At 33.5% G+C, this 24233-nt stretch overlaps 1 protein-coding gene across 9 annotated transcripts; it reads right to left on the reverse strand.

Annotated features, from left to right (window-relative positions):
- Positions 1-2290: 2290 nt before the first annotated feature.
- On the reverse strand, positions 2291-22291 carry LOC132057235 (B3 domain-containing protein REM14-like). Of its 9 annotated transcripts, none has more exons than XM_059449746.1 (14): positions 22192-22291; positions 20239-20545; positions 19623-19702; positions 19264-19495; positions 18061-18129; positions 17852-17931; positions 17496-17727; positions 16925-17005; positions 16664-16743; positions 16341-16572; positions 11670-11800; positions 11270-11501; positions 10064-10187; positions 2291-2307 (listed from the first exon to the last, which is right to left on the reverse strand). In XM_059449746.1, exons 1-13 carry the CDS (start codon positions 22255-22257, stop codon positions 10147-10149), a joined length of 1863 nt encoding a protein of 620 aa, XP_059305729.1. In that variant the 5' UTR covers positions 22258-22291; the 3' UTR covers positions 2291-2307; positions 10064-10146. The 9 variants fall into 9 exon arrangements, with proteins under 9 accessions (XP_059305729.1, XP_059305738.1, XP_059305720.1 ...); XM_059449755.1 differs by lacking the exon at positions 22192-22291 and adding an exon at positions 21618-21922 and having other exon boundaries at positions 16925-16996; XM_059449737.1 differs by lacking the exon at positions 22192-22291 and adding an exon at positions 21618-21921.
- Positions 22292-24233: the final 1942 nt, after the last annotated feature.

The following is a 24233-nucleotide window of genomic DNA, read 5'->3' on the forward strand; positions in this document are numbered from 1 at the left end:
AAGTGGACAAATAAAAATGAACGGAGGAAGTATCTTCTGTTTTGTTATTTGTATAATTGAGTGCTGACACTTTATTTCCAAATTTCAGGGGATGCAAAAAAGGCTAGTAACGGAAACTTCAAATAAATTACTATTAATGGAAGGAATGAGAGCCAATAATGCTGCTTTTCGAACTGTTAAAATCAGTACCATCACAATAATTGTAGCATTCATGCTGCTTTTCTAACAGTTAAAATCAGCACCATTACAATAATTATAGCATTTGAATTGCATTGCTATTCACATTTCTCACACAAGGACAAATTATTGACGTAGATTCAGAATTTAAAATTCATGAATTTTTACAGCAATCTCAAATTAATTTAGGAAATGTACATAAAATCCTTTTCAAAATAGTTTGTTTTAGCCCGTTACAACCTTTAATTATGCGAAGGTCCTCCCCTTGAACTCGGCTAAAACACATCAATCACCCCCTTATAACGCTTGAAGCCAGAGAATATGTATTACACCCTCCTAGGGAGAGCGAGATGAGAAAAAAAAAATTAAAATTTTCTTTTTTACTCCCTCTAGTCCTAAATAAATGAAGTTCTAGCATTTCTTTTTTGGTCCAAAATAAATGAATTTTTCAAAGCCCAAAGATGTACTATTAATTATTAATTTTTTTCAAATCCAACATTATTCGTTATGCCAAGGATTACACTACCTCGACCATTTTGCCAATTGATGTTTTCAAACACAAAGCTCCTAATGTGAGACCTTGTTTTTTAGTACGTGAGCTGAATCTCGTCTTCATCTTTGGTTCTCAACCTCTTTTGATATCTTGATATGATTCCTTCTGTTCCATATACTTTCAACATGTACTATAATTATGTCCAACTATTCCTATTACCTTGCTATCCTTGTGTAGCCCTCATGCGCGCACTTCAATGCTAATGAAATCACACTTTAAAGTTATAAATAGCTCGATTTAAATAAGAAAAATTACGAAACTTCCTTTTTCTAAAAACAAAAGGAAAAAGGTTCAAATTTGTCCCTGTAGGTTTGTAATATCAAAATTGCTCATTCGAGTCAATTTTTTTATTTAAAAAGAAAACCTTGGCATTAGCAAATCGTCCTGTAGTTGTCCTTGCCATTATAGAAGCTCCAATGAAAAATGGGTGGACTCTACGTATTCAAATTCTTATAGAATGAATGTATAATTTCAAACATCAACTTCTGATTATGGTGTAGAATCACCCTCATGTTGGAGCTCCGAGAGAAAAAGGGCAAAAATGTGATCTCCTAGCGCAGGAAGTACTAGTAGTTCACAGTTTAACCGAGGGTAAAGTTGCTTAATTTCAGATAGTACGGAGGCAAATTTGAACTCTTCACCCAAAACAAAACATACCCGAGTTTGTGTCTCAACCAACTCTTAATTAGAACTGATAATGGCAATTTGATTCCTTGCTGCATTGACAACCTCTAAAGAGCAATTTCTTACATTGGTCTACCAAATATAAATGTTGAAACAAAATCAAAGGGGATGATAAAGGCCATATTTGAGGCATTAAAATCGGAGGATCGCTTCTCTTTTACTAAGGGAGTAAGAGTTTTGCAATGAGTTCCAATGGAAAAGCCATAATATAACCCCCAACTCAATCAATTATATATACATAACAACTTAGGCCGGAGCAGCAGATCAAATCATAAAAACTGAATAACAGAAGTTCCCAAATCATTCAAAGGAATTCATGAAAGTTGATACAGTGGATCAAATCATAACATAATCACAACTCATTCAGTTTTTTTTTTTTTTGGGGAATAAGGGTGATGTCCGAGCAAGCTTACATCCCACCAGCACAAGTACAAATAACTCGGCCTACTGTGACTTGGGCAAATGAGAATAATTACCTAATTTTTTTTGGATAAGGATGATGTCGAGCCAGCTTACATCCCACAAGCACAAGTACAAATAACTCTGCCTACCATGACTTAGGCAAATGGGAGAAAATCACCTAACATTTTTTTGTTTTTTGTCTGTTATCTCTGTTGAGATTTGAACTTTAGTCTCCAAAGTTTTCACCCACTTCATAGACCGGTGTGATATGTTCCTCTACTGCGACTATGTTCCTCTACTGTGATATGTTCCTCTACTGCAAGGGTATGACAATTTATAGAAGTCCAAGCATATGAAGCAGAAAAATCTAAAGGATGTTAGGATTCCCCGAGAAATTTTCAAACTAGTCGCAGTAGAGGAACATATCACACTCTTGCTAATCCAAGAGCTAAGAAATAGCACTTTAGTCTGAGTACTATTTCATGTACATCCTGTAACCTCTTTTCCTGCTACATCCGAAACACTGTACTCAGGGTTGGAAGAAAACATAACATGCTTTGTTCAATTGCTTCAGTGTTCCTTCTCTGTTCTGTCACCAACTGCTTCATTGTTCATTATAGATTAAAAAAATTGTTACTAAGAAATCAAAATTAGAAAGATACATGTTATATCGTAAATCACCAAATTGTAATTTCGAAATGAAAATATAAAGTAATACATTTTATAAATGTAAGAAACAATAATCAGAGACTGCAAATGAGAGTAAAACAAGTAAAGTATGGACAAAGATGGAAAACAGGGATAAAAGTCACTCCCTCCCTTCACTTTTAATTGTCCACGTTGGACATATCAAGAAAAAGAAATTTTTCTTCTTCTTATTTACCCTTCACATTAATTACTCATTTTCAAATCATTTTCTAAGGCTATTGAGACTATACACCAACGAATATGGATATTATGATAAAATATATACTTCATTTATTAATTCTTAAAGAACGTGAAAAGTCAAAAGTGGACAAGTTATGTATAGAAGAATTAAAATTGAAGTGCATACGTGTATACATGAGAAGAGAATAAATACTCAGTACTATGACATATGTCCAAGTAGGATAAAAAAGTAGTTGGTTAAAGTGTATATATAATTTATATATGATCCAAATTTGCATTGTTATTGTTCGTCCTCTCTTCACGTTTAAAGTATTGACAAAGAAGAACAACGGGGATAAAAGTCACTCCCTCCGTTTGCTTTTACTTATTCACGTTAACATACCAAGAGAAAGATTTTTTTATTATTATTATTAATTTTACCCTTTACATTAATTACTCATTTTCAAAGGCTATTGAGACTTACACCAATAAATATGAATATTATGGTAAAATATATACTCCCTCCGTCCCATATTACTTGTCACTTTCTCTTTTGCACGCCCCTTAAGAAATCATAAATAAAATATGCATTTTACTATCTTACCCCTATTTCTCTCCAATAAATACATTCTAATCAAAATTGACTATTTTCAAGAATATTTATTATTAAGGGTAAGATGGGAAAGATTTAATTCATTTTATCTTGGTTGTGTAAATGAACAAGTAATTTAGACATATATTTTTAGTAATGTGGCCAAGTAATATGGGACGGAGAGGAAAATATGAAAATATTTAATTAATTTTATCTTGATTTTGTAAATGAACAAGTAATTTGGATATATATTTTTAGTAATGTGGAGTACTTCATTTATGAACAAGTAAAAATGCACGGAGGAAATAAATATGTGTCGGAGAATGAAATTGAAGTGCATACATATATATATGAAAAGAGAATAAATATTCAGTACTATGACATATGTCCACGTGGGATAAAAAAGTAGTTTAATAATGTGGCCAAGTAATATGGGACGGAGGGAGTACTTCATTTATTAATTCTTAAAGAACTTAAGAAGTCAACAAGTATAAGTGCACGGAGGAAATAAATGTGTCGGAGAATTAAATTTGAAGTGCATACGTGTATACATGAGAAGAGATAAATATTCAGTACTACGACATATGTCCACGTGGGATGAAAAAGTAATTAATTAAACTGTACAATTTATATAGCTTGTGGTACAAATTTGTATTGCTGTGTTAGTCCTCTCTTCACACTTACATATATATTAGAAATTAAAAGACCATGAACATTACTGCTCCCAGTGCAAGTATCTTTTTAGTGATCTTGCTAATTTTACCATTAACCTTATTGTATTAGCGAGGCAGTCCAGTAATAACATGTTGATTGGGGGACAACTTCAGAGGAGCAAATAATCGTCAAGTAGGAGAAGTTTAAACTCAACAAGGATGGGGGAAAAGGTCAAAAACCTATGGTGTTTTTCCATTGGGAGTTTTCGTTTGCTTCGAATGGATGGGTTTGTCTATTTTCCCCTTTTCCCCCATTAGGCTATTGTAAGGACGATATTGTGGAACTATAGGTGAAAGCATGTATAATAGTAACTAGTGACATTAGGCCCGGGCTTAGATAAAAAGTTAAATTTGTAATTATTTTTATTATTCCCCGCTCTTTGTGACATTAAGTTATACAAAGATTAGTTTAATAGTTTCGGCAAAACTCTAACATGGGCCCAAAACTAAGATTAAAAGTTAAATTTGTAATTCTTTCTTGTTTTTCTCGCTTTTTGTGATATTAAGTTATTGAAAGATTAGTTCGATATTTTCTGTAAACTCTTAAAAACTAAAGACTTCCCATATATTTAGATTGCATAAAAATAACTAAAAATAAAACAAAATTTCTTTTTTTGTCCTTCCTTTTTTTTTTTTTTAACCTTCAAAGAACTACGTGATATAAAGTCCTCAATTTCTAACATCATCTAATGTGAACTACAATGTTTTCTTCCAAAATAAGACATCAACTAAATATGCTATATTTATTCTTTCGTTGAGATTTTAATGAGGTTGCTTATAAACAAAGATAAATTTCAAATAAATAAGACTAAAATTTTACACTTTACTAATATTTGTAGATGACAATTAATTAAATTATACAAAGTATATCGAAACGATGAAGAAAACTATTCACAATTTCTTAAGCATTTTAAGAGGACTTTAAAAGTTTCTAAATTTATCAAAATTAGGTGTGGCACCTCAAGTAATTAAGAAATAAAGTAGGAGTAAAATAAAATATATGAAGAAGTTAGTACATGTTACATCACCTTAAAAAATGTTAGTCTAGGGAGTTTTGTATTATTAATTTTTTTTTTTTTAAGTGCATAGATATTTTTAAAACACCTTATAATAGATGAAACAATATAAGACAAATATAGGGATAAATTTGAAAGAGGCAATCTTTAGTTGGCAACCCTTAGTTGTAATCTAACCAAAACTCTAACTAAGGACTACAAAAAAGTTACATTAGCCCTTGTTATATATAAAATAATGTATAACGGACTTAGTTATAGTTTATAGACTCTTGGACAATGTTCGATAATTTTTGAGTCCGTTGCGTTTTGCACCCCTAATGTATGTCCTTTTTTATGATCTAAACCCTATTCTATGTTTTTTAACGATTTACACCCTATCCTCCTTATTTTCTTGAAAAACAATAGAACTACTCTATTTTCATAGTTTTCAAGAGGGTAAAATAGGAAATACACATAATATATCTTTTTTTCTAATTTTTCTTTTTGTTTGTGTGAGGTAATTAGATCGAATCGAAGCTTTTTGTCTGTCCCAGACATCATACCTGTCAAGACCATATAAACAGCACAATTAGAGAACAAAACGATCTTACTAGAAGTGGATTAGAAAGCTAGAAACGTGTCTCGTTACTGAAAATCATTTGTTACTTGCTGATTCATTTGAGCTTATCTGCAATTTCTAGGTTTGGTCAGGCAAAGAGAGTATCAATCATAAATTATCTTATCTGATCTTCTATCTGGAAACTAATATAACAATTTCCGTTTTGAAAGAGTTTCTGTAAATGCAGAGGAGTTCAAGTTGCGATCAGAAATTACGCAGCTGCTAAAGAAGGCGAATGTCACGTCATAAGTGATTACAAAATTTTAGTAACTAATCATTTTCTTTTTTGGTCCATCAAGTAAATATTCTTTATGTGATCTTCTATAGGAATTCAACGGTTTCTATTGTAATGTGTGTTATGTGGAGTTCTGCACATGAGTCTTATATTTTCTATCAACAAGAAGACAAATACGACTACACAGTGAATGGGTAGTTTTGGTTTGGAAATAGGCCAACATCTTTTTTCTTTTTTGAGCTCTTTTAAAATTTTATGCATTTTATTTTGTATTCTTATTTGTATTTCCTGTTTTACCCTTCTGGAACTTTTTAAAAAGAGCAGTTCTTTTGTTTTGCACAAAAATAAGGAGGATAGGGTGTAGATCGTAAAAAATAATAGAACAGGGTGTAGATCACAAAAAAGGACATATATTAGAGGTGCAAAACGCAACAGACTCATAATTTTTCTTCTGAATCTTGGTGGATAAGTCCAATGACTCAACAGCAGCAGCATTGTGGAATTGAGTGCCTTGTCTTGTGGATCTGATGTATAGTTAGGGGGTCGGTCTTGCTCCTAATAATTCGTCAAACTTATTTTTCATTATCCACAGTAATGGATTTACTTTAACTATTTCCAAATCATCTCATATTTCTGGCTGCATTCCTCTCCTCACTTTAGTTTCCCATCCGACCAATCAAATCTGCCTCTTACTTGATTAGTTGCTAACTGCCCTTACTCCAAAATGGGCTTATTCTATTTGCTATTTGTGGAAGGAGAAGAGAGAAGATTAAACTAAGAGAACATTACTAATGCACGAAGGTCTTTTAGGATCATGTTAGTATTTAGCGAGAAAAACAAAGTAGGTCCCTCAATAAGAGAGGGGAATGCCTAGTATGATTGTGTGGTGCTTTTGAAAAAGCAAGTTAGTGCTAAGTACTCAAGGGTGTTGCCTAGTGGTCAATGAAGTGAGTCGAGAATCATGGGGTTTATTTAGGTTCAATTTCTGGCGGATGAGAAAACACTAGGTGATTTTTTTTAATTTGTCCAATCTTTGGGGGACAGAGTTACCTGATACCTGTGCTGGTAGGAGGTAACATGTCCCACTTGGAATTAGTCGAGGTACGCGCAAATTGGCCCAAACTTCAGGGTAATAAAAAAAAAAAAAAAAAAAAAACAAAAGAAGCAAGTTTGTGCTAACGCTAAGGGGTAAAATTTTGGTTTAGTACAGGAAATATCTGTTAGACTGGTTGATGATAATCTATTGTAATTGTCTAATTATCTTTACAAATAGTTTACTTAAAAAGCCTATAAACAAGTTTATTTTAAAAAGTATTAAAACATGCTTTTTAAGAGTTTGAATTATTTTTTTTGTTAACACTACAAAGAGTGTCGCACAATATAGTGAACAGTTTAAACGCTTTGGCTTCTTTGCAGAGCTTTTTATATTAACATAAACCAATGTATTTTTGCAGGCAAAATCTCTGTGGAGGATGTAAGCATCATTGAACAATGAAGCAGTTGGTGACGGAAAAGAGAGGGAACACTGAAGCAATTGAACAAAGCATGTTATGTTTTCTTCCAACCCTGAGTACAGTGTTTCGGGTGTAGCAGGAAAAGAGATTACAGGATGTACATGAAATAGTACTCAGACAAAAAATGAGAGTGAGCTTGCTTCCTCAATGTCGTAATCTTATAAGTCTAGGAATGCAGAGCAACAAACCCATCTGGATATGATTTATTTACTCAATAAATTCCTGTGACTAAAAAAAAAAAAAAAAAAAAATAGTTCTAACTATGCCTCCACCAGTACAAGGTTGAGCCTCCATAAAAATCAACAAGGAGATGGGGAGCAGTCCAAAGTTCTGTGCAGCAAAAATGAGAAGTTGCTGCAGATGGTCTCATTTAAAGCAACTTCTCATTTTTGCAGCATGGAATTGACCCCATCTTCCTCCAATATAGACATGAGAACAAGAGGTGTATATCCTTAAATTCCATGACCTTTTTCTTTCATCTCTAATAATCAAACCACATTCCTTGTTTATGAGACAATTTGCCTTCGCAAATTTATTAGGAATGCGCTGAATTTGTTTATTAACACATTTCATTAAACACTTCACACCGTAAATAACTCCAACTGATAGAGATGGAAAAAAAAGAAACAAAATATTGCATATGTTCCCTTTGAGACTTACCAAGCAACCATTTGTAAGGAAATACTGTTTAACAGTGCATACAAACTGAGATTGACCAATAGGGTGGTGATTAGTAACTTCTGCGTGAGGAAATGCCTTGCTTTAATGGAAAAAAAGATTACAATTAAAAGATGAATATCATCTAAACATCCACCCAATCATTTGGCCAATTTTTCATCTAAAAAAACTGAAACTTCTTCTAAGATTAAGGGAACTAACTTGCAAATTCATCTAGTATAAACTATAGGACTCTACAGATGTTACCTTCGAATTCAAAATTCTCGGAAGTCTCTACAACGGTATCGGCTTCTTCTTCTTCTTCTTGCAAGTACTCTGCACACTCTGCATATTAAATAGAAAGTACAATGTTATCTAATGCTTTAAATACACTATTTATGAAATGGAGTGTGTAAATAAGGCCCTTTTGTTACTGCTAAATTAATCAAAAATGGCAAACTTCAGTGGAAGTCACTATTTATAGCTGGACAATTTGGCACAATATTTTGATGGGGTTACTAGAGAATTGTGTTGGGTCTCACAAGGTGGCTTGGGTGGTTCCTGGACAATTGGATTGGCCGCACAAATGCCCCCCCTACCAAACAGCTTTTAGCAGAAAATCAAGCAATATCTATATTTTTGCATGGGGGGTTATGGAGTTGCAAGCTATCTCCCAATGTAATTTATGGGAACGAAATGTACAGTATTACTTTCTGTGTATACAAGCATGTTTGAGCTGAAAAAGTAAGTAGAGGATACAAAGTGTTGAGTAGACTTGTAGCTAAGAAGTTGAATGCCCTTGAAGCTTGTTCCTAGCTCGTCTGCTATATATAGTAATTTGAGTACTTGGAGTCAGAGGCGGACGCATGAATATCCAAGTTGGAGTCCATTACTGGCTTGTAGGTCTTCAATTAGTCCATTGAACTGTTTTTACCGTTGGAGTCGATATTCTCTCCCAGATCTCTGCAACGGTTGTTGAGGGAGTTTGGTAGACGTACGTTCAATCCCTTAAGACTCTATCAAATTAAGAGAGTTGGAGAGGTCTGCGGCGGGGCTGGCAACAGGGTGGGCCCACTTTGAAGGATGGAGGTGCACATGCACCTGGTAAATTCAGAATATAATATATATATAATCATGTTGACCTAGGATTTGAGCGCAATAGGGGCATTGTTATCTTTTGTACGCTAATTGCTAACGACAAAATTCGGCATACAACTCTTAAAGAACTTAATGATAATGATAGAAAAGTACAAATTTCAATGTTATTAAATATAATTAATTTGGTACTAATACAGCAAATGTACATTATCCACTCATACTTGAACTCGGCGCATTTTAATCTTTCAAAAACGGTCAATAATAGCATCATTGCTTAAGGTTGCAAATACTTCCTTCTCAGAGTAACAAACTAAACAATTACTCTCTCTATCCCACCTTCCTTTTTGGTATGTTCAAAAAAGTATGATACATTTCTATATTTAGAAATAATTTAACTTAAAACTTCCCCTTTTACCCTTAGTGAAATGATTTTGAGCCACACAAATATCTATCGCTTGTTTTACACTATAAGTTTTAAAAGTCTTTCTTTTTTCTTCAACTCTGTGCCTAGTCAAATTATATCACATAAATTGGGATGGGGGAATGTTTGAAAATACATCACTAATAGTACTACGTAATTTATCGTTGATGTACTTCATGGATGAGAATGCTCTTTCAACAGTTGCAGTCGCAATAGGTAAAATCGCAGTCAACTTCAAAAATAAATAAACATGTGAATAAGTCTCCACAAGATTTGCATCAACCAGCACTTCTAAAAAATCACTAATTCCTTTTAAATCAGAGAACATAGGGTCACCATGTCGCATGTGCATTATGACTATTTTTTTTTAGTCACAGGGAATTTATTGAGTAAATAGATCATATCCAGATGGGTTTGTTGCTCTGCATTCCTAGACTTATAAGATTACGACATTGAGGAAGCAAGCTCACTCTCATTTTTAGTCTCAGTACTATTTCAAGTACATCCTGTAACCTCTTTTCCTGCTACACCCGAAACACTGTACTCAGGGTTGGAAGAAAACATAACATGCTTTGTTCAATTGCTTCAGTGTTCCTTCTCTTTTCTGTCACCAACTGCTTCATTGTCCAATGATGCTTACATCCTCCCCAGAGATTTTGCCTGCAAAAATACATTGGTTTATGATAATATACAAAAGCTCTGCAAAGAAGCCAAAGTGTTTAAAATTTTCACTATATTGTGTGACTCTCTTCATAATGTTAATAAAATATTCACTCTTAAAAAGCATGTTTTAATACTTTTTTAGATAAACTTCTTGTAGTTAAGTAAACTATGTGTAAAAATAATTAGACTATTACAATAGATTATACATCAACCAGTCTAGCATATATTTCCTGTACTAAACCAAAAATTTTACCCCTTAGCGTTAGCACAACTTGTTTTTTTTTTTTTTTTTTTTTTCTTTCTTTTTATAACCCTGAAGTTCAGGCCAACTTGCGCGTACCTCGATTAATTCCACGTGGCACTTGTTACCTCCTACCAGCACAGATACCGGGTAACTCTGTCCACCAAGGATTGGACAAATGAAAAGAAATCGCCTAGTGTTTTCCCGTCCGCCGGAAATTGAACCTAAAACCTCATGGTTCTCAACTCACTTCATTGACGACTAGGCAACACCCTTGGTTACTTAGCACAAAATTTCTTTTTCCAAAACACCACACAATCATACTAGGTACTCCCCTCTCTTACAACAAGGACAATTGACTAAAAAAGACCTAAAAGAAAAGAAAGGACAACTCTAGTAACACTCTATATACATTTTTGTTACAGAAATAATGGAGTATATAAATTCTTTTGTCTCATAGGCCTAGTTTCATAGGACTTAAATGCTCTCTACAAAAAACAAAAGAATTTCGTGAGAAATATCACTTTCTCAAATCATTTTCCACTTCGGTTGACTAAAAATTTAGAGAGGTGTAGTTGTGGGTAGTAGGAGGGAGGTTGGAGTTACGTGACAAAAATGAGTATCAAATAGCAGAAACAATAATTACATACTGATAGAAGCCAATGATAATAAGAATTGAGAATGTTACAAATGAAAACGAATTACGCTCTCCTAGAATGCAAAGTGCTTTTCTACATTAAGTAAAAATTGCATATCGAAGATGCATACCAAATATAGTCAAAAGTGTATGCGTATAAATGATGATAGAAAGAGATGCTGCTTAAATGAGAAAACTTACCATGAAATTTCCATATTGGTTTCTGTCCATCCGTAACCACCTCAAACATTATGCAATCTCCCTCCTTTAAGCAATATGTATCACGGAATTTATTCCATCCACCGCTAATACACACACTTGTACCAAAAGGACGTAAAATTAAATTCCATGACCTTTTCCATTCATCTCTAATAATCAAATCGCATTTCTTGCTGATGAGACCGTTTGCGAGTGCAAACTGTTTTGGCAGGAACTGAAAGGGTATTTCACCATTTGCACACATCAGTAGAACAGTTCTTATGCTCCATATTTTCACCAAATTTTAACTCCAAAAGAAAGAGAAAAGAAGTAAATGTTACGCATGATCACTTTATCCTGATCATTCTTGAAGGGTTTGGGTGAAATGGGTTTTTAGACTTACCAAGTAACCATACGTCAGGCAATATGGCCTAATAGTGCATATGAGACGAGAATGACCAAAAGGCTTGTGAGTAGCAGCTTCTACAGGGGGAAATGCCTTGCTTGATGACATGATGATGGGGTTTGGTTTGTCTGTTACAAGGTAAATTTATTCATAAACTCATTTTATGGAAATAAAGTTTAATGATTCATATTTTAACTTGACTAGATTCTAGAAATTCGAAAAGAATAAGCATGCTTGTACTAACTACGTTAGGCTACCAATGCATACATTAATAAAAAAACAAGTTCGTCTTATAGATAGCTATTTCATCCTTTTTAAGAAACAGAACTTCTATAGATGTTACTTTCAACTTCCTAAATAACGAAACTTGAAATCTTAAAGGACTCGTTATCTAAATTTGATGAATAAATAGAGCAGACTGTCCTTTAGTGTTATATGATGCTTTACATACACTATTTATGAAATGGAGTGTACAAATAAAGCCCTTTTGGTATAACTAAAATGTATGCTACAAAATATACATCCAACAGCAACAACAATATTCACATCCATTTATAGAAAATGTTTTACAAATATCATTTCATAAAAGACATTCAAACTGTTTGGTTAGGTAAATTTTAAGTGTGTAGCTGCTTGCGAAGAACATTTATTGAACAATCAGACACAAAACAGATAATTTTATGGGCTTTTTTTCATTTTTAGCCCATCGGCAAAATCAATTACGAGCGCTAGCCGAAATATACAAAACGTATACATTGATACTGTATATTATATGTATATTTATACTCACAGGACCTATACATTTGCTAGCTATTTTGTAAATTAGATTACCGAAATACATTGCGCTGTAATTATCTCAAATTTTATCCTAGAAGTTATATAGTATCCTGGTGTACATAACAAAGTAAAAAGATCGTGAAAAAATAAGAAGTGAGAGAAAAGGAGGGTGATAAATAGCTTAATACAAGAATGGAGGGCTAATGTTCTATGTTTGCAGGAAACTAAATTGAAAGGTGGCATTAATTAGTTAAACAGATATGGGGAAACAGGGGAATCAGATATGGGCAATTGGAGGCAAGTGGTACTAGGGTAGGCATATTGATGTTGTGGGATAACAAGAGTTGGGAAGGGGAAGTAGTAGAAATTGATTCTTACAGTTTGACTTGTTCCTTCAAGTCAAGAACCAGTGATTTTAGTTGGCACATGACAGGGGCATATGCACCAAATTTTAATCTGGAAAGACAAGAAGTGTGGTGGGAAATAGGAGCTACTAAAGGCTTGTTTATTGGGCCTTGGGTGATAGGGGGAGATTTCAATATAGTCAGATATGCCTCAGAGAAGAAGAATTGTTCCAGGACATCCTTTTACATGAATGAATTCTCTGACCTTATTGAGGACATGGAGTTAATTGATCCTCAATTAGAAGGGGGAAGTTACACCTGCACCAGGGGGAATAAGTTTGAAACTTCTTCCAGAATTGACAGAATTATGTATTCCACAGAGTGGGGAGAAAAGTTCAATAAAGTGAAGCAAGAGATCCTTCATAGAATCTGTTCTGATCACACACCAATTGCATTTAAATGTGGCAGTTGGGAGCACACAATATCCTCCTTTAAATTTGAAGGATGGTGGCTGGAGACTGAAGGCTTTAATGAAATATTGAAGAATTGGTGGGCTTCTTTTGTGGTTGAAGGCCTGACTTCATTTTAGCAACTAAACTAAAATCTCCGAAGGCCAAATCGAAAGACTGGAGTTCAAGCACATATGGGAACCTGAAGAAGAATAAAAATTTGATACTAGGTAAAATTGCAGATCTTGACAGTATCCAACAGAGCAGGGCCTTAACTGAAGAAGAGGCCATTCAGAAGGCTAATCTCTTCATGGAATTTGAAGAATATGCCAAAAAGGAAGAGAGAGCATGGAGACAAAGATCAAGAACATTGTGGATTAAGCAAGGGAATAAGAACACAAAGTTTTTTCAGATAATTGCTAATGCTCACAAGAGGAACAACTACATTGATCAATTGTTGGTGGAAGGAGTAGAAATTTGTGGAATCAGAGAACATTAAAAAGGAGATTATTTTCTTTTTTCAGAAGTTGTACAATCTGAATCTGAGAAATGGAGACCCTATTAAGAATGAATCAGCGTCCTATTATCAGTATTGAGGATCAGCATGAGCTACAAATACCTTTTGAGGAGAAAGAGGTGTTGGATGGTCTCAAGGCATGTGCAGTGGATAAAGCATCAGGTCCAGATGGGTATACTATGGGTTTCTTTGTTAAGTGCTGGGAGGTGCTGAAGGATGATGTGATGACAACTATGCAGAACTTCCATTCTGAGGAAGTCTTTAGAAGTGTTTTAATGCTACATATATAGCTCTAATTCCCCAAAAGAGTGGAGCTTAGGAATTAAGAGACTTCAGACATATCAGTCTAATAGGGAATTAACAGGGAGTATATATAAATTAATATCCAAGATCCTAACAGAGAGACTGAAGAAAGTGATGCACAAGTTGGTAGATACACAACAGAAGGCATTTTTGAGAGGTAGCAAATCACCGATGCCGTCTTATTGCAAATGAATGCATAGACTCCAGAATGAAAGATAAGTTACCTGGTATCATGTGCGAATTGGATATTGAGAACGCATATGATCACGTGAACTGGAAGTTTTTGCTAGGAATTATGCAGAAGATGGGGTTTGAAGGGAAATGGATTAGATGGATGAGATTTTGCATTAGCAGTGTCGGATTCTCTGTTTTGATAAATGGATCTCCTGAAGGGTTTTTTCCTTCTCAAAGAGGTTTGAGACAAGGTGACCCCTTATCACCTTTCTTATTCATTCTGGTGATGGAGGGATTGAACAATATGGTGAAGACTACTCATAATAATGGTTGGATTAGGGGTTTCAATGCAGCAAAGCATTTGAATGAAAGAGTGGAAGTAACACACCTATAATATGCAGATGATACTCTTATTTTCTGCGAGGCAGAGGAAAGTCAGTTGAAATATTTGAGGATTATTCTTATACTCTTTGAAGCCACTTCAGGGCTTCAAATTAACTGGAAGAAAAGTCTTATTTTTCAATTAATGAGGTGGCCAGGATTCAACAATTGGCTGGAATTTTGGGTGGAGAGATAGGTCAGATTCCAACAGTTTATTTGGGGATGTCTTTGCGAGCTAAAGTGAAATCCAAAGATATATGGAATGATGTACTGGAAAGATGTGAGAAAAGATTGACTAGATGGAAATCGAATGTGGGAGATTGGTACTGATTAATTCTGTGTTAGATCCCTTACCTACATATTTGATGTCTCTATTTCCACTTCCAGCCAATGTGGAGGAGAGAATTGATGCTCTTAGGAGAAATTTTTTGTGGCAAGGAAACGAGACAAAAGGTTATCATTTAGTCAAATGGGAAACCTTAGTTCTGGCCTAGAAACACGGAGGGTTAGGAATCAGAAATCTGAGAAATCTGAGGAAGCCTGATGAAATGGCTATGGAGACTTCCTGAGGAAGATCAAACTCTATGGGGCACTGTGATTCAAGCTAAATATGAAAAGGACGGATTCTGGAAGACAAAAGAAGTTAACACCACAGATGGCACTAGTTTGTGGAGATCAATCAGAAACTTGTGGCATGGTTTTTTGGAAAGAACTAGTTTTCATGTGAGAGATGGCAGGAGGATTTTTTTTTCTGGGAAGACAATTAGTTAGGGAGAGGTAGTCTTAAACAACTATTCCCTAATATCTACTTGAATCAACAACAGGAGGCCACTCTACATGAAGTATGGTCTAATCAAGGATGGAATTTGACATATAGAAGGTTGATGCAAGACTGGGAGATTGAAAGATTGGCTAATTGTTATGGCACTTTAGATCAATGTAAAGGGCTGCAAGAAGAAGAAGATACTTTGAGATAGAACTCACAGCAATGGTATATTTACAGTAAGTTCTGCTTATAAGGACATGAATCAGATGGGATCTCAGATCAGTTTTTTGCGTTGAAAGCTTATCTGGAAAGTCAAAATCCCTTACAAAGTGACTGTTTTCATTTGGCTGGTAGTGAAAGAAGTTGTTCTTACCCAGGAGAATCTCATGAAGAGGGGCATATATATGTGTTCAAGATGTTATTTTTGTGAACGAAAGGAAGAAACAATTAACCGTTTGTTTCTTCATTGTAAAGTGGTTACTCAGTTATGGAATCTCTTCACCAGTTTCAGGAGTATTAGGCAGACTATGCCTAGAAGAACAGGACAGGCTCAATTAAGCTGGAATACTGAGGGAGGTTGCTGCACAAACAAAGACAGATGGAGAATTGTCCCAGCAGTAATTTGGTGGACCATATGGAAGGAGAGAAATTCTAGTTGTTTTGAAGGCAATAGCAGCTCCCTGCAAAAGATTAAAATGAATTGCATTATAAGTTTTTGTTATTGGTGTAGTTCCGAGTATATAGATGACCCTGTTTCTACAGTAGACATCCTAGGATCCTTGTAAGATGAAATAGGATTAGAGATAGACTTGTTTTTACTCTTTTAGATGTAGATTCGAAGCTGTAAATTTTTGGATTCCAGCACTTTATGCTGATGATGATTTATTAATACAGTATGTTAAATAATAATAATAAGAAGAAGAAAAAGAAGAAGTTGCTTTAAATGAGAAACCGTACCATGAAATTTCCAGATTGGTTGTTCACCGTTAGTAACAACCTCAAACGTTATTTGATCTCCCACCTTTATGTCATTTGCAGCATGGAATTGACTCCATCTTCCTCCAATGTAGACATTAGAACAAGAGGTATATATCCTTAAATTCCATGACCTTTGTCTTTCATCTCTAATAATCAAACCACATTCTTTGTTGGTGAGACCATTTGCCTTCGCAAATTTATTAGGAATGCGCTGAAATTGTTTATTCACAACATAAATAATTTCAACTGATAAAGAGGAAAACAAGAAACAAAATAGTGCCTATGTTCCCTTTGAGACTTACCAAGTAACCATTTGTAAGGTAATACTGTTTAACAGTGCAAACAAACTGAGATTGACCGATAGGGTGGTGAGTAGCAGCTCCTGCATGGGGAAATGCCTTGCTTTAATGAAAAAATGATTACAATTAAAACATGAATAACATACAACATCCACCCAATCATTTGGCTAATTTTTCATCTACATAAATGGAAACTTATTTTAAGATTAAGGGAACTAACTTGCAAGTTTATCTAGTATAAACTATCGGACTCTACAGATTTACCTTTGAATTCAAAATTCTTGGGAGTCTCTTCAACAGTATCGGCTTCTTCTTCTTCTTCTTCTTGCAAATACTCTGCACACTCTGCATATTTAAAAGAAAGTACAATGTTATCTAATGCTTTAAATACACTATTATGAAATGGAGTGTATAAATAAGGCCCTTTTGTTAAAAAGCTTGCTACAAAATATACTTCCGTATGTAGAAAAAGTTTTACAAAGATCATCTCATAGAACACTTTCAACCCGTTTGGTTATGTAAATTTTAAATGTGTAGCCTGTTTATGAAGCACATTATTTACCGATTTGAACAACTAGACACAACAACGACAACAACATATCCAGTGTAATCTCACAAGTAAGGTTTGGAGAGGGTAGAGTGTACGCAGACCTTACCCCTACCTTGGGAGATAGAGAGTCTGCTTCCGATAGACCCTAGGCTCAAGGAAAAGTAATGAACAACTAGACACAAAACAAATAATTTTATCCTAGAAGTTATATAGTGTCATGGTGTATATAACAAAGTAAAAAGATTGTGAAAAAAATAAGAAGTTTCTTTAAAAGAGAAACCTTACCATGAAATTTCCAGATTGGTTGTTCTCCATTAGTAACAACCTCAAACATTATTTGATCTCCCACCTTTATGCCATTTGCAGCATAGAATTTACCCCATCTTCCTCCAATATAGACTTGAGAACGAGAGGTATATAGCTTAAAATTCCACGACCTTCGTTTTTCATCTCTAATAATCAAATCACATTTCTTGTTGATGAGACCGTTTGCCCTTGCAAATTCACTAGGAATGCGCTGAAATTGTTTATAACCATTCACACAATTCATTAAACATTTCATATGCAGCACAATGTTCAGTTAAATAACTCCAGCTAAGAAAGTGGAAAAAAAAGAAACAAAATGGTGCATAGAGACTTACCAAGTAACCATTTGTTAGGAATTGCTGTTTAACAGTGCATACAAACTGAGATTGACCAACAGGGTTGTGAGTAGCAGCTTCTGCATGGGGAAATGCTTTGCTTGATGATTATGATTAAACTATGAGTAACATCTAAACATCCACCCAATTATTTGGCCAATTTTTCATCTAAATAAACTGAAACTTATTTTAAGATTAAGGGAACTAACCTGCAAATTCATCAAGTATAAACTCATGGACTCTAAAGATGTTACCTTCAACAGTATGGGCTTCTTCTCCTTGCAAATACTCAGCATATTCAAGGGCCAAGCAAATTAGAGAAAGGGTCACATACTTTAGAGTTTAGTAGGACTTGTAAAAGTGTTTGTACAGGTTAAAATGACTATTGGATCCTTTTTTCTTTAAGAAAAGAGTTTGTACAATTACAAAAATGACCGTCTAGAAGGTTGAGGATGCACTTATAGAAGACCATCTTGATCAAATCAAACACAAACATCCACAAAAACAAGTCTGTCTTATAGATACCTATTCATCCTTTCTAAGAAAAAGAACTTTGGATATTACTATCAACTTTCTAAATTGAAAACTTGAAATTTTAGAGGACTCATTATCTGAATTTGACGAATAAATAGAGTAAACTGTCCTTAGTGACCATATTTAGAAACAAGTACAATGTTATATAATTCTTTAATTACGCTATTTTTTAAATGGAGTAAATAAATATGAGGCCCTTTTGGTCTAACTGAACGTTTGCTACAAAATATACTTCCATATAGTGAAAAACGTTTTACAAAGATCATTTCATAGAACGCTTTCAAACTGTTAGTTAGGTAAATTTTATATGTGTTGCTGTTTACGCAGAACATTTTATATATATATATATATATATAAATATTTGAACAACCAGACACAAAAAAACTAATTTTATCCTAAAAATTATATAGCGGCATGGTGTATAGAACTTAAAAATATGGCACTTGGGCCCAACTTAACCCCAAAAGCTAGCTCATGATGGGGGATTGCCCAAGTCCATATAAGCAGACCAAGTGCCCATTCTCCAACCAATGTGGCACTCTAAGCCACTCTAACACCCCCTTCATGCCTAAGCCCAACTGGAGCGTGGACAATATAACATGGGGGCCCAAATAGGGAAGAACTTGGCTCTGATACCATATAACAGACAAGGTATGGAAGAATAAACTGATGTATTATTCCATGGAGTAACAAGTATATATACATGTACATATCCTAACTATGGAAAGAACCAAAAAGGAAAACCATATAGATATGTTATTAATCCCTATAATTATCCTAATTATGTATGCAAGGAATATGACTACATTAATACTTTAAGAATAATATAGTAAAAAGATCGTGAAAAAGAAGAAGTTGTTTTAAATGAGAAACCTTACCATGAAATTTCCAGATTGGTTGTTCTCCATTAGTAACCACCTCAAACATTATTTGATCTCCCTCCTTTATGTCATTTGCAACACGGAATGCACCCCATCTTCCTCCAATATGGACTTGAGAACAAGAGGTATATAGCTTTAAATTCCATGATCTTTGTCTTTCATCTCTAATAATCAAACCACATTTCTTGTTGATGAGACCATTTGCCTTCGCAAATTTATTAGGAATGCGCTGAAATTATTTATAACGACTCACACATTTCATCATCCACTTCATAAGCATTATACTTTCACTTAAATAACCCCAATAAAACAAAGAGAGGAAACAAAATGGTGCATATGTTTCCTTTGAGACTTACCAAGTAACCATGTGTAAGGTAATACTGTTTAACAGTGCAAACAAAGTGAGATTGACCAATAGGGTTGTGAGTAGCAACTTCTGCAAGGGGAAATGCCTTGCTTTAATGAAAAATGATGGGCAAGTTACATATTTGGCCGGTCAGTAAAAAATAATTACATTCGCTAGCCAAATGTACACAAACATGCACTATTTTGTATAAAAAAAATGTATATTTTATGTATATCATACATTAATATTCAACAAATATACATTTCTTTGGTTATTATTTCGGTGGCCGACTATTTGTATCAATTAATCAAAAATGATTACAATTAAAGCATGAATAGCACATAAACATCCACTCAATCATTTGGCCAATTCTTCATCTAAACATATTGTAAATTTGTTGTCATGTGACTAGGAGGTCACGGGTTTGAGCTGTGGAAACAGCCTCTTGCAGAAATGTAGGGTAAGGCAGCGTACAATAGACCCTTGTGGTCCGGCCCTTTCCCGGATCCCGCGCATAGCGGGAGCTTAGTGCACCGGGCTGCTCTTTATGTTGTAATTTATCTTAAGATGAAGGGAAAAACTTGTCAATTCATCAAGTATAAGCTAATGGACACTCAAGATGTTACCTTTGAATTCCTTGGAAGTGACTTCAACCGTATGGGCTTCTTTTTCTTCTTCTTGCAAATACTCTGCATATTCTCTGTCACATTGACTTTTATTAAAGATGGAAACATCAAATTCCATTTCTCCTTCATGTCTGAAAATCAACAAATCTCCTATCTGCAAATCATGCTCCTTTGCAAACTTTTTCCAGCCCCTTTTTAGTTGTCGGCCTTTCACTTTCACCAGCCACTTCTTACCAGCCCTTTTCAATACAGCACGTTTAATATTCTCATATCCCTTCAGATACTTCAAGAAACCTATAGGAATTTTCTACAGAACAACAAATAATGTATAATTAGGGTAGTCTTGTCCCAAAAATGGCAGCTACTTTTTCCAGAATGTAAAGGCACTATTTTTTCTAAATTTATCAATACAACATAAACTAGACACAAATACTTCAAGAAACCTATAGGAATTTTGTGCAGTACAACATAAACTTGACCCAACTGATTATGCTGGATTTTTTAATTTTAGTATTTTATTTTTCTACAATAAATTCTTCCACCTCCATACATGTAATACTCCCCATTTCAATTTATGTGTCCTGATTCTGAATACAACAACAGCATACACAGCGTAATCCCACAAGTGGGGTCCTGATTCCGAATACAAGGGTCAATTATGTGCCAGGCAATTTATGTGTCCCTCCATTTCAATTTATGTGCCCGTCTGGCCATGGATAGTTTCCACTAAAATTCTGGAAAACTGTTTGGATATAGAATTGTAACAATTTTTCGGAATTCAACTTGAAAAAGCTGTTTTCACAATTTTCAATCCAAATCAGTCACAAAAATCTAAAAACAGCTCGGTATTCATGTCCAAACACAACTTCAATTTCCAAACACCACTTTCAACTTGAAAACAAATACTACTTTTTCGTCTTCTTCAAATTTAACAATTTTTATGTCCAAACGCTAACTAACTAATTTTCCGTGTGAATTCGAAAATAAAATCTTCAATTTTAAATTTACATAGTTAGGAACTATATAAAAAGCACTCCGTCTCAAATTATCTATCATTTTTTTGTTTTACACGCCTCTTAAGAAATATTAATCAGGAGGGGTGATTGACCAAGCCTTATTTATGTCTTAAGCTATAATCTTTCTCTATGAAATGTTTATTCTATTCATGTCTCTCATCTACGTTAATGATAAAATTCTACTAAGGTTAAAATGGGAAAAAAAAAATTACTTGTGCTTGGAATTCTAAAACGATAAATAATTTGGCACAACTAATTTAGTAATCACGACAGTCAATTTGAGACGAAGGGAGTAAGATACATAAATTGAAAACGGAGCAAGTAGAACAAAGGAAAGATGAAAAAATTGGAAGGATTACTCACAAGACCATGCTTGAAACCTGGTAGAACGGGTTTGAAAAAATGGGGTTTCTTTGGACGGATTTTCATGGCAGCAAAGAAAATAGTGCAGTTACTGTAGACAACAAAGCACCCTTTCTTTCTACTTTTTGATTGATAGAATTGAAAGATGAAAGTTCAATACAATTTTCAGGGGAACACAATTACTTTGGAAATTGAACTTGAAAGAAATGGTGATTAATTGGAAATAACGACAACATGTGATAGCTGCTTTTTTTAAGTAAGTGGACTGTGTAAAGCAGACAAAAATTTACTATATCTTCAGAAATAACATAAAAGTACAATACATCACATCATAATTAAAAAAATAAAAAAAATAAAAAAAGCAGTCCGCTGTAGCTATTGCTATGCGGAATTGAAAAAAACTATAAATTCCCGCTTGCGACAATGTACTGCGATCACACCATAATTGACAATCTAAATTAAAAATCATTGTCAAAGATAGTACCTTTGAGTCTCCAAATAATAATTAGGACATATAAATTGAAACAAAGGAAGTAGAAGAATTAAAGATGAAATAAGTGAAAGAATTACTCACAAGACCATGCTTGAAACCTGGCAAAATGGGTTTGAAAAAGTGAGGTTTGACTGGAGTGGCTTTCATAGCAGCTAAGAAAATAATGCAGTTACTGTAGACAAATCATCTTTTCTTCTATTTTGTGGTTGATAATTTGATATATAGAATTGAAAGTTGAAACATCAATACAAATTCATAGAAAAACAATGACAGTATTTTGTAATTGAATGGAAATATGGACAAAAGTTGTAGCGGTTTTTGAAGGCAGTGGACTGTGTAAAGCAGACAAAAGTTTGCAGCATCCCAAAGCAAAACTGAATGACAAATGGTGCGATCAGCTTAAGCCAAATGGTGGGATCAGCTTAAGCGCACTTTACTTTACGACTATATAGAAGCATGGGTTTTTACCAATGCTTCGTCGTCAGTCATCTGAAAAAAAAAAAGAAAAAAAAATTATAAGGTGAACCCTATACTAAAAATACCAAGCAATATAAAAAAAAAAAAAGTAGATCCCATATTAAAAAAAAATGTGCACCTCATATTAAAAAATCATATCCCCATTAAGTCAATAATGATGGATTTATTGCCACATGCGTATCAACCCATTAGTAGGGGCAAATGAAATTATTGTACAGCAAAAAACATGGACCCCATTTTATTGCTTTTCTTCAAAAGATTAAGTAACCAAACCATACAATATCCTTTCTTTTCTTTATTAAATTATTAGATCTAAGATCAGATATTTAAGCATTTGTATTCTATTACACGATATCATTTATTTTTTATGTTTACTAAAATAAATATACTTAAAATATTTATATTTTAAAATAAGATAGAATTTAATTACTTTTTTATTTTTACTCTATTTAATTACTTTTTCATTTTTATTCTTACTCTAATAAATGTGAAAAGAGATTAATGTCGTAAAAGAAAAAATAATATCAAATGGAGATCAAATAATGAATAAGGTAAATTAGTCAAATTATAATTCTAATTGACGTTTCCTTAAAAAACGTGCAAAGACAACATGACAAGTAAAATGAGATAAACCAAGAATATTTGCCAAAAATTAAAAAATAGTAGTTCTTCGTTTAAATAGAAAATTAAATTTTTATTTTGTTTCGTTTTAAACATGTAAAATTAATGTAATAATTTGAATTAGAATTATCCAAATCAAAATTTGATAAAAAATAATAATTATTGTTTAGGTCCAATCTACATACATTAACAATAGAATTTTTTATACCTTTAAATTAATCGAATTAAAATTCAAAGTATTAACTAATGCTTAAATATTGCTATTGTTCTATTTCAAAGAGACGAAAATAGTTTCCTTTTAAACAAGTCTTCTCTTTAAAAAAGTATTAATAAATTTTTGCAAACTTTGTATTCGGAGCAAACACTAATATAATAAAGTTTTGGATACGGAGCCAAACTACAATGTCGTGTTTTGAATATATATATATATATATATATATATATATATATATATATATATATATATGCATAAAAATAGTGCAAACTTATGTATGTTTATTAACAATATAAAATATATATATATATATATATATATATTATCACTACCCAAACACAACTACATACACATAAATATACTATAATCTAAAGTGTTGGGCCGTACGCGATGCGCGCCTATTAACGTGGGTTTACCGTATCGTCAATCAATCACCCTTTAAAAAAAAAAAAAGGTTTTTACCATACTAAAAACACCAAGTTAATATTAAAAAAATAAAAAATAAAAAGGAAAAAAAGTTGACCCCATCTCCAAACTCATGTAAAAAAAAAAGTTTATATTAAAAAAACAAGCAATGTCAAAAAAAAAAAAAAAAAAAAAAAGCGTACCTTGCATATTAAAAATCAAACAATATTCGTATAATTCCCAAAATATCGCATTAAGTCAATAATGGTGGATTCATTGCCACATGCGTATCAACCCATTAGTGGGAGCAAATGAAATTATTGTACAGTTAAAAAATATGAACCCCATATTATTGCTTTTCTTCAAAAGATTAAGTAGCCAAACCATACAATTTCCTTTCTTTTCT

The sequence above is a fragment of the Lycium ferocissimum genome, chromosome 1, assembly GCF_029784015.1.
Source record: "Lycium ferocissimum isolate CSIRO_LF1 chromosome 1, AGI_CSIRO_Lferr_CH_V1, whole genome shotgun sequence".
NCBI lineage: Eukaryota > Viridiplantae > Streptophyta > Magnoliopsida > Solanales > Solanaceae > Lycium > Lycium ferocissimum.